At 41.2% G+C, this 11,514-nt stretch overlaps 2 protein-coding genes across 2 annotated transcripts; both read left to right on the top strand.

Moving 5' to 3' along the window:
• Nucleotides 1-447: 447 nt before the first annotated feature.
• On the top strand, nt 448-2,301 carry cav2 (caveolin 2). The gene is made up of 3 exons (XM_084672431.1): nt 448-698; nt 1,001-1,188; nt 1,834-2,301. The coding sequence occupies exons 1-3, from the start codon at nt 549-551 to the stop codon at nt 1,982-1,984; spliced, it is 489 nt and encodes a 162-aa protein (XP_084528557.1). The 5' UTR covers nt 448-548; the 3' UTR covers nt 1,985-2,301.
• Nucleotides 2,302-4,621: 2,320 nt separating this feature from the next.
• On the top strand, nt 4,622-10,633 carry cav1 (caveolin 1). Its single transcript, XM_084672760.1, has 3 exons — nt 4,622-4,924; nt 5,657-5,824; nt 8,594-10,633. Exons 1-3 carry the CDS (start codon nt 4,889-4,891, stop codon nt 8,933-8,935), a joined length of 546 nt encoding a protein of 181 aa, XP_084528886.1. The 5' UTR covers nt 4,622-4,888; the 3' UTR covers nt 8,936-10,633.
• The last annotated feature ends 881 nt before the right edge of the window (nt 10,634-11,514 follow it).

Raw genomic sequence — 11,514 nt, 5'->3', positions numbered from 1 at the left:
GGCCTTTAGTTACTGTAAAATGAGGACAAAGAAACATATGTTTAAAAGATGGAAACAGAATGTGAAAAGACAATGAAAATTTGACGTTATCAAGTGCATACTGCCAATAAACAATAAAACTGCTGCAATTGAGCTTTTTGAAATGTTATAGTCGACTCAGCATTAAGCAGCTTTTACAGTAACACAATGATGTTATCTTTGTATGAACAGTTTATGGGGTTTAAAGGGCCGCATTACTGGTAACAGATCAAAAGCTCATAATTGTTCACTCAGAATGAATTGATGCATAACGACTTTAACAATCCACTAAAAGGGAATAGTATACTATTCCTGCAAAAGGGAATAGTCTACTATTCAACTGCACAAATGCTCAATCAACAGTTAAATCTAGATTGTTTGAGGACGTGACTTCGGCTGGATGTGTTTGCTGTGCCCTTCGCAGGACAGCTTTCAGTACGGGGCGTGGGCCCTCTTTCGCTTCTGAGAATACACAGGTCCCACACGCAGTGAGCGCTACCGGCGAGCGTTCTCAACGCGGTGAAGGGAAAATGGGAGTCATAAAAGAGAAATCCGAGACTAGTATAATTATGGACGAAGACGAGTTCAACAGATCCATAGAACCAATTCTGTCGAAAAAAGAGAACATTTACTTTGCGCCACCGGACAGGGACCCACATTGTATTAACGCGCATTTAAAGGTACAGTAATACTTCCTCACATCGTGCGCAACAGGTTTTGGAGTAAAACAAGTAACAGGAGATACAAATCGTACACGGTATCTCTCTGACAGCAATTGTTGAAATATGTGCTTAATTATCTATGAATTTGTCAATCATGCTTGCACTTTAACTTTACGCTGTGCTGTAAGTGGGCTGTGCGTTTTTTTTGGCAACTGACCACTAAACTTCGTATCCTCTTCACGGTGACGTTGATTATGATTTATGAAGTATTGTTTTTCATATGGAGGTAGACTCTGACATAAGTTTGTTTGGTTCAACAGGTCAGCTTTGACGATGTCATCGCGGAGCCCAGCTCTGCCCACAGCTTTGACAAAATCTGGATAGGAAGTCACGCAGTGTTTGAATTGACGAAATATGTATTTTACAAAACACTGACCGCAGTCTTCGCCATCCCGATGGCCATCGTCGCCGGGATTGTCTTTGGGGTCCTGAGCTGTATTCACATTTGGTATGCCAAGCAAAAGTATTTAGGCTGCTAGTGCTTGCTATAACTGTTCACTAACTCTTTGTAGACTGTTTTTCTTGTCAAACTGGCATGAGCGTCCTTTTTCTTAAGGTCATACCTCACAGGTAGCCGACAACACTAAGAATCTGACTGGGACGTCTAATTAACGTCCACCACCTCCACCACCACACACACACACACACACACACACACACACACACACATACACACAAACACACACACACACATACACACAAACACACACACACACAAACCCAATCAGATTGTTGGCATTCTCTTAGAATGTCAACAACTCAGTCTATTTTGAGTTAAGTAAGGGATTCCATCAGAATATACTTTGTGACTGTATACAGCAGGGTTTAGTCGGTTTAAATATCACAATCATCACTGTCTATCTGTGCTGATTAACTGAAGTCTCATTGTGTGATTTAGAAGTGTTACCGTAACTGGTTATGATGAATTATACATAATGCTTGGGCTGGAACACTCACAATATAACCCGTGATCGCAAACCACCAAGGTGTGTTTGAGTTTATGTGTATCACAGTGTGCGCTAAGCAGCAGTGTTGTTTTAGGATACATTGAAAGGGATGAACAAAATCCAACATGTGAAATTGATCTCTGCAGGCTGGCGATGCCTTTGGTGCAGGGCTGCATGGTGGTCCTGCCCTCGGTCAAGGTGGTGTGGAGGAGCCTGATGGACACCTTTGTGGCTCCACTCTTTCTCAGCATGGGCAGGTGCATGTCCTCTGTCCAGCTGAAAACCACACAGAACTGAGGCCTACAGTAGCACTTCTGCCAAGATGCACATTTGGGGACAGAATAAAGTATGATATTGGCAGTTAATTATACTTAAGGTCTTTTTTAAAAGCCATACAAACAATTCCGACTGAAGGTGTTGGGAATCCAAATAGAAGCTTTTTCTGAAGCCATAGACTCATTTTAGAAACATTTACACATGGCCTACCTATTACCAATGTATCAGAATGCTCTGAGCAACCATATAGGTTAACAGGGTACTGCAAAATATTTGGAAGACATTCCATATTCTTATTTTGGGAATTAAATCTTAACTGGAGGGAGGGTGAATATGAATCTGTCTTCTCAGAGTTTGTGCTTTTTGAAGAGCATGTACTGTGGATACAGTGCACAAAGCAAATACAATTTGCTGTCTTGACCAAAATGTTTATGTCCTTTGATAATTATTTATGCTTAAAGAATATGTCAAATGTATTTGTACTAGACAAGAGCAGCAGTGTTCGAGATGTGTGGATGTTTATATAGAAAGAACTTAAGAGAAATGTAATATGTGTATATGGGGTTAGTAAAGCTTATATATATATATATATATATATTGTGTAAATTAAAACTTTTGAATCAACTCAACTGATGCATACTTTCACAAGTAGAATTTCCTTTGGTTCAAATAGTTTGCTACTGTTCATGCTGATCAATCAATATGTATTTGAAATATTTTAAATAAAGTCTGAAATGTATTAAAATCCCTCACAGAGTTGCCTTTTAAACAGAAAATTAATTTAGAATTTATAAAAAGGATTTAAGAAACTGTCTCCAAATAGAGCAATCTTGGCTGAATCTTCCTGACAAGATCTCACAAGAGTTGTAGCTGAGTCTAAATCTTCAGATGTTTAGTGGGAAGTCAACACCCATGCCACAGGTGCAGATCCGGACCCTTAAGCAAGTGGCTTACTATCATTATTATCCTTATTGGTACTATTATTGCAGCTCACGACTTGATTTACTTCGAAAAAACGTATTCTGGAGAGAAGGACAAGAAAGTGTCACAATAAGTCACACAAGACCTTGTATGTCGTTTAAATTGACAGCAAAGTCCAGTGAATTGGTCCATGCTTTCTTTTGTGAAGCGCTGAAGCAGATGACTGCCAGACAGTTGACAGACTGTAAACCAGAACTCTATGTATAAACTTGACTATTTACCTCTGAGTGGAAATTTGAGGTCTGATTGTGTCATAGGACACAGGTGTGAGGCTGTGGGTGTCTACATGTCTCTCTCTCTCTCTCTCTCTCTCTCTCTCTCTCTCTCTCTCTCTCTCTCTCTCTCTCTTTGTCTAATGAAACAACAATAAACCTAGTTCAGTCAGACGTTTGTTAAAATCAAACTTTCTTTTCCCAATTTTCATTTTTCCAGTTTTATCTATGTGCAAGTGTTTGCCAGAAGTGATGATGTCAGCTGAAATAAATATCTTGGTGCTAGAGAAGTCATGAATCACTGGAACTCACGATTGCATAAGAAACTTTCCTACACAGTAAAGCAATGTGGGTCTGTGGAACATCACCTGGGGCATAGCAGATAACCAACAACAAGTCTGCACAGTTTTCACAGTTAGCCTACAGTTGCCATTTGCAAAAATAAAAATTTGAGTTACCAGTGTTGATAATTGCACATTCATAAAGCATGTATTAAGTTTGCAGTGATATTAGTTTGAAGCTAGTTGATCATATACAAAAAAGACATAGCCTATAACTTTTTGAAGCTTTGGTACTATAAATTGTGTAAGCTTTACGACACGAAATCTATTAGCTTGGTAGTCTGACTGCTCTATATTGCCGCTCTGTTCTAACCTACTGACTGTTTCAAGCAATAGGTGTGATACTGTATGATAGCTGGTTTTGCTTACTTACTTGCTTCAGTACATTTTGACTGATTGTTCAATTAGAATGGTCTGATGAGTACTACTTAAAGAAAACTACAGTGAATTAAACTTAGAGCAAAGGGACATCTTATAGCACAGGCCCAAAATCCATTGAAATGTATGGGCAAACCCCAACACAGGGGATGCTCTATGGATTTACTACATGAAAATGAGTCACTATCTTTTCTATCAGAATGTGCTTTTTGCAGTCATATACCAAAAGGTCTAACACCATGTTTTTGGTGCACTCTATGCTAAGTCAATCTCAAGATGAGAACATCTGGGCACTCAAGGTATCAATCTAGACCTGCCACAGTACATATCCAAAAGGTTTGCCAGGTGTTTCTGTCTCTTGAGAGAATAGTTATATGAACATATGCCGTACAACGTAGGCTTTTAAATGTGCATATTAATATTTCTTATTTACAATTATCTATGAAAGCCTTTTTAGTTTGTTTTGTTTGTTTGTTATCGGTTGTTATGCCACACCCAGCATCCAACACTCATAAAGAATCTGTGAGCAAAATAAGATGTTAATCTACCGCCCCCAACCTAAGACACTGATTGCAGAATGTCAACAGACCAGTGAATGCAGGGCAAATCAATACTATTTCATCAGCCAGGAACGACAAATCTGTCGGATATTTTCAAATAAACACAATGCCAAACATAACCCACACATGTATAGAATCACGTAAATTGTCTAATACTCGCTCTTAGTGATGTTTTGAGTGGCAGGTTAATGGAATGACTCCGGTGGATGCTTGTCTACACAGGTGAATTTGACAGTCGCCCATTCAGCTCAGAGACGTGCCGATATTTTGGTCAACTCAACCCTTGTTTTAAGCAACTTAAAGGCAGCAATCGAGTTGGGTAACATCAGTATCCTTGGATAAGCCGTCGCAGTTACTCGTCCCCACGCCTCCTGGCTGACTTCCTTTGCTAAAGACATTATCTTGCCTCTACAACATCGGCTCCTTGTATCACACTACCTCAGTCAGGACAGCATGACTGGCGGACTCAAGGGCGGCGAAACAGACGAGGTATGATTTTATTATGAACGTTGGCGTCCTCATGTTTTATTGGTTTATAGTTGGTTTACAGTTATCGTCAGTTTGTGATAAGTTTGTTGTCTGAATGCCGAAAAGCGTATTCCGTCACTCATGCACCCCATTTAGGAATCCCCCAAAAAGATTGGGAAACTACCCTAAAGAACTATTTACCAAGAGCTTCGTTATCTTTTTTGGCACATCGTCGTGAACGTTACTACAACTCCTACTGGGCAATGTGAAATCCCAGCGCTGACCATTAGTGGTGACATACGAAAACGTACTTAGGTTATATAAATATATATTTCACTATATTTGAATCTCACTTTTAGGGTGTTAAGCACAAAATACTTTGTTGTGCGTGTGTGGGTGCCATGCAAGTCCACAGAAACATCAAAATATGTGAAAGTTATGTGTAATGTGAAAAGGGGGTAATACAATGTTTGGCACTTTGTTATTTGTGAATGTGTATTTGCTCAAAGAAGCCAAGAGTGAAACAGGCTCTAAGTAAATTGACATTGTAGTCCATCTTTACATGTGAGCGCTTTGTGAGGACCCCTTGCGGTAAGAGTAAGACATCTGCAAATGAGGGGTGTGGTGCTTCACTTTTATCCATTTAAAACCACCCAGACTGGCGCAGGCTGCAAACTTGCGCTCCAGGCAACTTTCTCACTGCCTATAGCCTAAAACTAATTCCCAATTTCTCCTCTCTCCTCCCCGTCACAGGAATTTCCACATTCGCCGTTTATCAGGAAACAAGGAAACATTTATAAACCAAATAACAAAGAAATGGATAACGACAGTTTTAACGAAAAGACAATGCAGGACATCCACACAAAAGAAATTGACCTGGTAAACCGGGATCCTAAGCACCTGAACGACGACGTTGTAAAGGTGAGTTAAAGCCTACCTCCGTAGCCTACTAGGCTGAACAAATTAGGTTTTTCATTTGGCCTATTTCAGTAAATGGCACTGTTGTGTTTAATGGTGTCTATCATACGGGTTTGTCATTTGGGTAACATTGTACTAGTGTCGTCAAATGATTTATAGTATAGTAACCCTATAGTATGGACAAATAAAAAAACATTTGAATATCAATGTCGCACTTTAAATGCATGGGCTTCACCAGTTTGTCCCGTGGCTTCCAGCGCAGCTGTCAGTTTAACTTGTTTTTTTATTGAAGCCTGAGCTGAAACAGTGTCATCGTTTAATTGTATGAGAGGGTACAGTAACAACCGAAAACAGAAAGTTAGTTATCGTTTCGTCTCTATTAATGTGTTTTTCCTTGCCCCGTTGTCGAATAAGACGAAACACCACTAATTTCCTGTTGGGGAAGAAAATCCTCTCGTTTTATGTAGTCACTGACTGAGTTGGCTCACTGGCTGTTCAGAATTCCTTTCAGAGGACCAGCCGACCACATGAAGTGTATGTTTATTTTAAATAGGAGCCTGTTGAGAGACTCTCTGTAGCAGCAGCAGCACAGATGCAGTGATAACCACCTGTCATGCGTGTAGTGAGAACGGCAAGTACCGGCTGCCAGGGGCAATCTCTGGTCATGTCCAACTGGGCGGTATTCATCTGCTTGGTGGGTCACCCCCCTCACTTGTTTGAAGGGATGACCTATGCCTTTGTGAAAATAAGGAAACACCCAAGTAGCTGGAGCAGAGGCAGAGCCAAGAGAATTCCCTCTCCACTGCAACATGACCCCCCCTCCCACACAGACACACACTCCACACACACACACACACACTCCACACACACACACACACACTCCACACACACACACACACACTCCACACACACACAAGCATGCACACGAAAGCACACACACACACACACAGTACCCCACCACACCAGTCATATTTCACTGGGATTCCCTGTTCAAAGGATCAGCAGGACACGAACTGTGGCCACATGTGCATTATGACCTCGCCGGTTGTTCTTCTACTGTGACTCACTGAGTCAGCCTCTTAAGGGCCTTGGATGTAATGCAGCTCTAATGAATTACCCCCTTTCAAATCAAGTCTACAGAGCACTAGTGTACCCATCTGAAATCACGTGAACACATTTACGTAAGCCCGTAGGGCTTTTTGCTCAGAAGTAACGTCTGCCTGTGGGTGTGTATTTGCTACTCTGTTAAGTCGGAAAGGAAAAAGGGATTGTCCTTAAAACCTACACGGCAATTCCCTGTAGAAATGAACATCCACGCACTCTTATCTTCACTTTGTAAGAACCTTGTTGAGTGGCTTCATTACTTTCTGGGATTGATTTTAAAGTCAGGTAGCTGCACTCACTCTGCTGGCCATATGAAAGAAGCAGCGTGGCTGAAGTGCATGCAGAGTTGGCCCTGGCAATTTTCCTCTCATAAAATAGGCGTCCTTGTATAGAACAGCGGATTGGCTCGAGCAACAAGCCCACAACCAGGAAGAGGAACCGTGGGGCCAAGAAGACAAGGCCTTGCCGAAGATTTAACCAGCAGGAACAGCGCCATGATCTGATCCCTCCAGTGTGTGTGTTAGTGTGTGTGTGAGTGTGTGTTTGCTTGTGTGCGAGAGAGAGAGAGTTTGTGAAGGAGTGGGTTGGACAACTATGGTTGTTTCCAACAAGACCTTTACATCGAGTGGAATAGCACACATTTTACTGTCAAGTGCTCTACGGCAAAGGAGTCTAGTATTCTGTGTTGAGAGAAACAGTTAAATTATAGCCTAAATGACATCAAACAGTACTCTTGAATTTTGAACCCCCCCCCCCCGTAGTTGAATGTTTAGGCTATCCTAGAGAAGACTTTCATTTTGTCCCTACTAAAGTTATACATAGATACTCCCATGAGTGTGAGCCTAAAAGGGTATGGAAAATAAAATTGGATGTTGCCAGTTTTAGTAACAGAAATGTGATTTATATTACAGACTACAGTCTTTGTGTCATCTAAACACACATTTAAGGTTACATGTTCTGGTTGCAATAATTACAGACAGAAGGTTGATTAAATGCTTGAGTAGGAAAATTGCTTTTTTTAATGGCTATGACTGCAGATGCTTTTCAAAATTGACGTTCAACGGGAACGTAAGTGTCAGAGGGACCTACAGGTGATGGATAAACATAATTCAAGAGAGAGAAAGAGGGAGCGTTTAGAGAGAGCATTGCAGAGCTCTGAGTCATGAGGCCCTGGCATCGGCTCTGCTCAGTATCAGTCCTCGCTGTTAGGAATGTGGTGCTTGGAAGCGCTAGGGAGGAAGGAGGACGGGACGGGAGGTTATCCACAGTAGTCTGTAAAGTATGGTGTGTGTCAAGCAGTAATGGATGGCCCAGTACACCTCATTAGGACTTGTGTTTTCAATGTAACACATTTGACTTCAGTTTTCATGCCATTTTTGAATTTTTTCACAGTCTGGAGCCAATGCACACATTGCTTTTTATATCTATTTGAATTTGCGTTAAATCTTACATTTTTTGATTGTCATTTTAGATCTGTATGACAGTGTGAAAACATTGTCATATTGTTGATTGTAGTTGCTATGTCTGACACTGCTGATCGGTCATTTTTGTTGACTTGACTGACAGACAAATGTACTTCAATCATTAACTACCGTCACATCAATGTGATTAATAATGAATATCTCTTACATCAATGACTCCTGTCTGTTCTCTTGTCCCCTACGACAGGTGGACTTTGAGGACGTTATTGCTGAGCCACCCGGCACTTACAGCTTTGATGGCGTGTGGAAGGCAAGCTTCACCACGTTCACTGTGACCAAGTACTGGTGCTACAGGCTGCTGACGGCTCTGGTGGGCATACCCCTGGCACTGATCTGGGGCATCTTCTTCGCCATCCTGTCCTTTGTGCACATCTGGGCAGTGGTACCATGCGTCAAGAGCTACCTGATTGAGATCCACTGCATCAGTCGCGTCTACTCCATTTGCATGCACACCTTCTGCGACCCCCTGTTTGAGGCGATGGGCAAGTGTTTCAGCAACATCCGCATCAGCACCACCAAGGAGGTGTAGTGGTTGGAGTTGGAGGAAGGAGAGGGGGTCGAAGGAAGATGACAGGGAATAAAGATAGGGGGCGGGGAACCCAAAATACTTATGGAGGAAAAGGAGAAGAATATAAGATAGAATCTCTAACATAGAGAGTTTAGACGTTTCCAGTGCTGGGCCCATATAGTTGTTGGAGATTTAAAGGGTTGGAGTCACATAGCACCTGGTCCTGTCTTGCATCTTCAATTGTATCGAAGATGTTTTTTTCTCCTTCTCCACTGCTGGTTCAAGCAGAGGGGGGGGGGAGGGGTTGGCCTTTGTTGTTTTTCTTTGTTATTGTTCATGTTTTAATTTTTTGTCAATCTTCATTTGTTTATGTTTATCATTGCAGGAGTGTCGTGCCAGGCTCCTCTCTGAGTTTTTGACTCGTTAGTGTCCCAGTCCCTCCCCATTTAATTTCCATGACTTCCTTCGATTCCTATGCAATGTCTTGTGATCTTGTAATGATAGCTTGTAAAATGGGGTCAGCATTTACTATTGGGCTCATGGGACAGGTTGTCAATATTGCTGCCCTTTCCGTATCTGGCTGGGGGATATGTTTTCGGGGCTTTGTGGTGGTGTTGCGAGGGGTTGACCCTGCCACTGGGGACATAGCTGACCAATCCTACCTGACTCAGCAAAACAAGGAGCCAACAGCCAAACAAAACAGAACAGAACTTTTCTCAGAGCGGCTCTCACCGTCAGTCCCCTCCAACACCCCTCCCTCCCCCCTCCCGACATAACCACCCCACCCTTGCCTGCCTCCCAGTCTAACACACTGAACCTGCCCTTGTTTCTGCATACACCCCCCCCCCCTTCCCCCCATACCCCACCACACACACCAACACACACAGAGACACGCACACTCATATGCTCACCATGCACAACTGTCATCACCCGGCCAACACACTGTCTGCCTGTACATCCACTAAGCAAGGCAAACTGCTTTGTGGGGCCATCGTCATAGCAATCACTTTCTCTCTCTCTCCCTCTCTTTCTCTCTGTGTCACTTTCTCTCTCTCTCTTACTTCATCGGCATCTGCTCTGTATTACATATGAAGCAAAAGAGCCTTAATTTTCACGAGCCAAGTCTTCACTAGTATTCATGGTATTTGTTTATATGTGACAAAGAATGTCAGCCTTTGAATCTCAAGAAAATATCACTTGAATTTACAGTATATAACACCTTGGATATCTTTAACCATTTGATGCCTTTTCATCTCTGGCAAGGCTCAGAGCGTAAACATGAATAAAGCCTTGTTATGGTTTTTGGTAAACACATGCTTTTTTTTCTACACTTTAAAGATAAATAACTTTGTTTTGGAATTAATTCAATTGTCTTTATATTTCCAAGTTCCCAACCTTTTGTCAATCCCTGACTAGTTTGTTCAAATGCTTTTCCTGCCCACTGTGAACATGTGCTGGCAAGGACAAGCGTCTAGCTGATGTGTCCAATTCCTGAGCCTGCTGGTAATGGGGATGTATTTAATGCTGATCTGAAGCTCAGTTTGACTCAGTCGAATTGTGTCTACCTGTTTATCATAGCACATGTTGCTTGAATGAGTTATTGTTAATAACTCAAAGGTATTTTTATATAAAATTATTTTCCCTGCCTCCTTTTACTGCTTTTACTGTACAGACTGTATCTCACATCATGCTGTGCACATTAAAATGTTATATAATCCAGTCTGAATCTCACATTGTCTTTGTCAGAATGCAAAGCAAAGTCTGTAATTGTTGGTAAACAAGTTATGTTTCCTATATTTAAGGGTCCCAGTATATGCCTACAGTATATGCCTACAGTATATGCCTACTGTATATGCCTACAGTATATGCCTACAGTATATGCCTACTGTACACTGTCACTCCCTAAAGCACAATAGTACACCTGTGGCTAAGCTAAGCTTTTGGTTATTGTTTAGATGAAAAGATGAATTAGTTGCAGTCTTACCCAAATGTTGGAAGATTGCTCTTCTGATTTTGCATCGTCAAGTGAAGTGAGCAAACTTTGATTACTGTATTTCATAGTTATAATGTTCTAATGATAATGCTCTAATAAGAATGCTCTAAAATAGAACTATGCATTTTGCCTTTATAAACTATATAAACCAAAATAGTTTGAGCACAATCTCTTCTGCTACTTAGATACAAGTACAAATAGTGATGCAATGCAATGCGGGTATTACATTTTGATATACAGTACCAGGCAAAATCTTTGACACATTATGTTTTAACTTTAAAACAGATTTGTAATTTCCTATGTTTAACCAAATGTGTGGATATGTTATACTACTCCATGGATACTTTTGATTACTTTAAGGTGTTTTAATCAGATCAACAACAACATCAACAGGCCCACTGCCCTACGTAAAATGTGTAATTTTACTTATGTACCAGGTACCTGTGAGAACTACACACTAGTTTGACAGTGTATCATATGGGACCAATTCAATCTTATTTGAATAATTTGAGTAATTTAATCATAATTAACTGAATGAACAGCATGTACTGGCAACATTCTCATTCATTGCCACAGCAATGGATTGGAAATGGGATCCATGTGTAAT

This window comes from Hypomesus nipponensis, chromosome 14 (genome assembly GCF_054491055.1).
Source record: "Hypomesus nipponensis isolate SF chromosome 14, ASM5449105v1, whole genome shotgun sequence".
Classification (NCBI taxonomy): domain Eukaryota; kingdom Metazoa; phylum Chordata; class Actinopteri; order Osmeriformes; family Osmeridae; genus Hypomesus; species Hypomesus nipponensis.
This window is presented reverse-complemented; position numbering and strand designations above follow the sequence as displayed.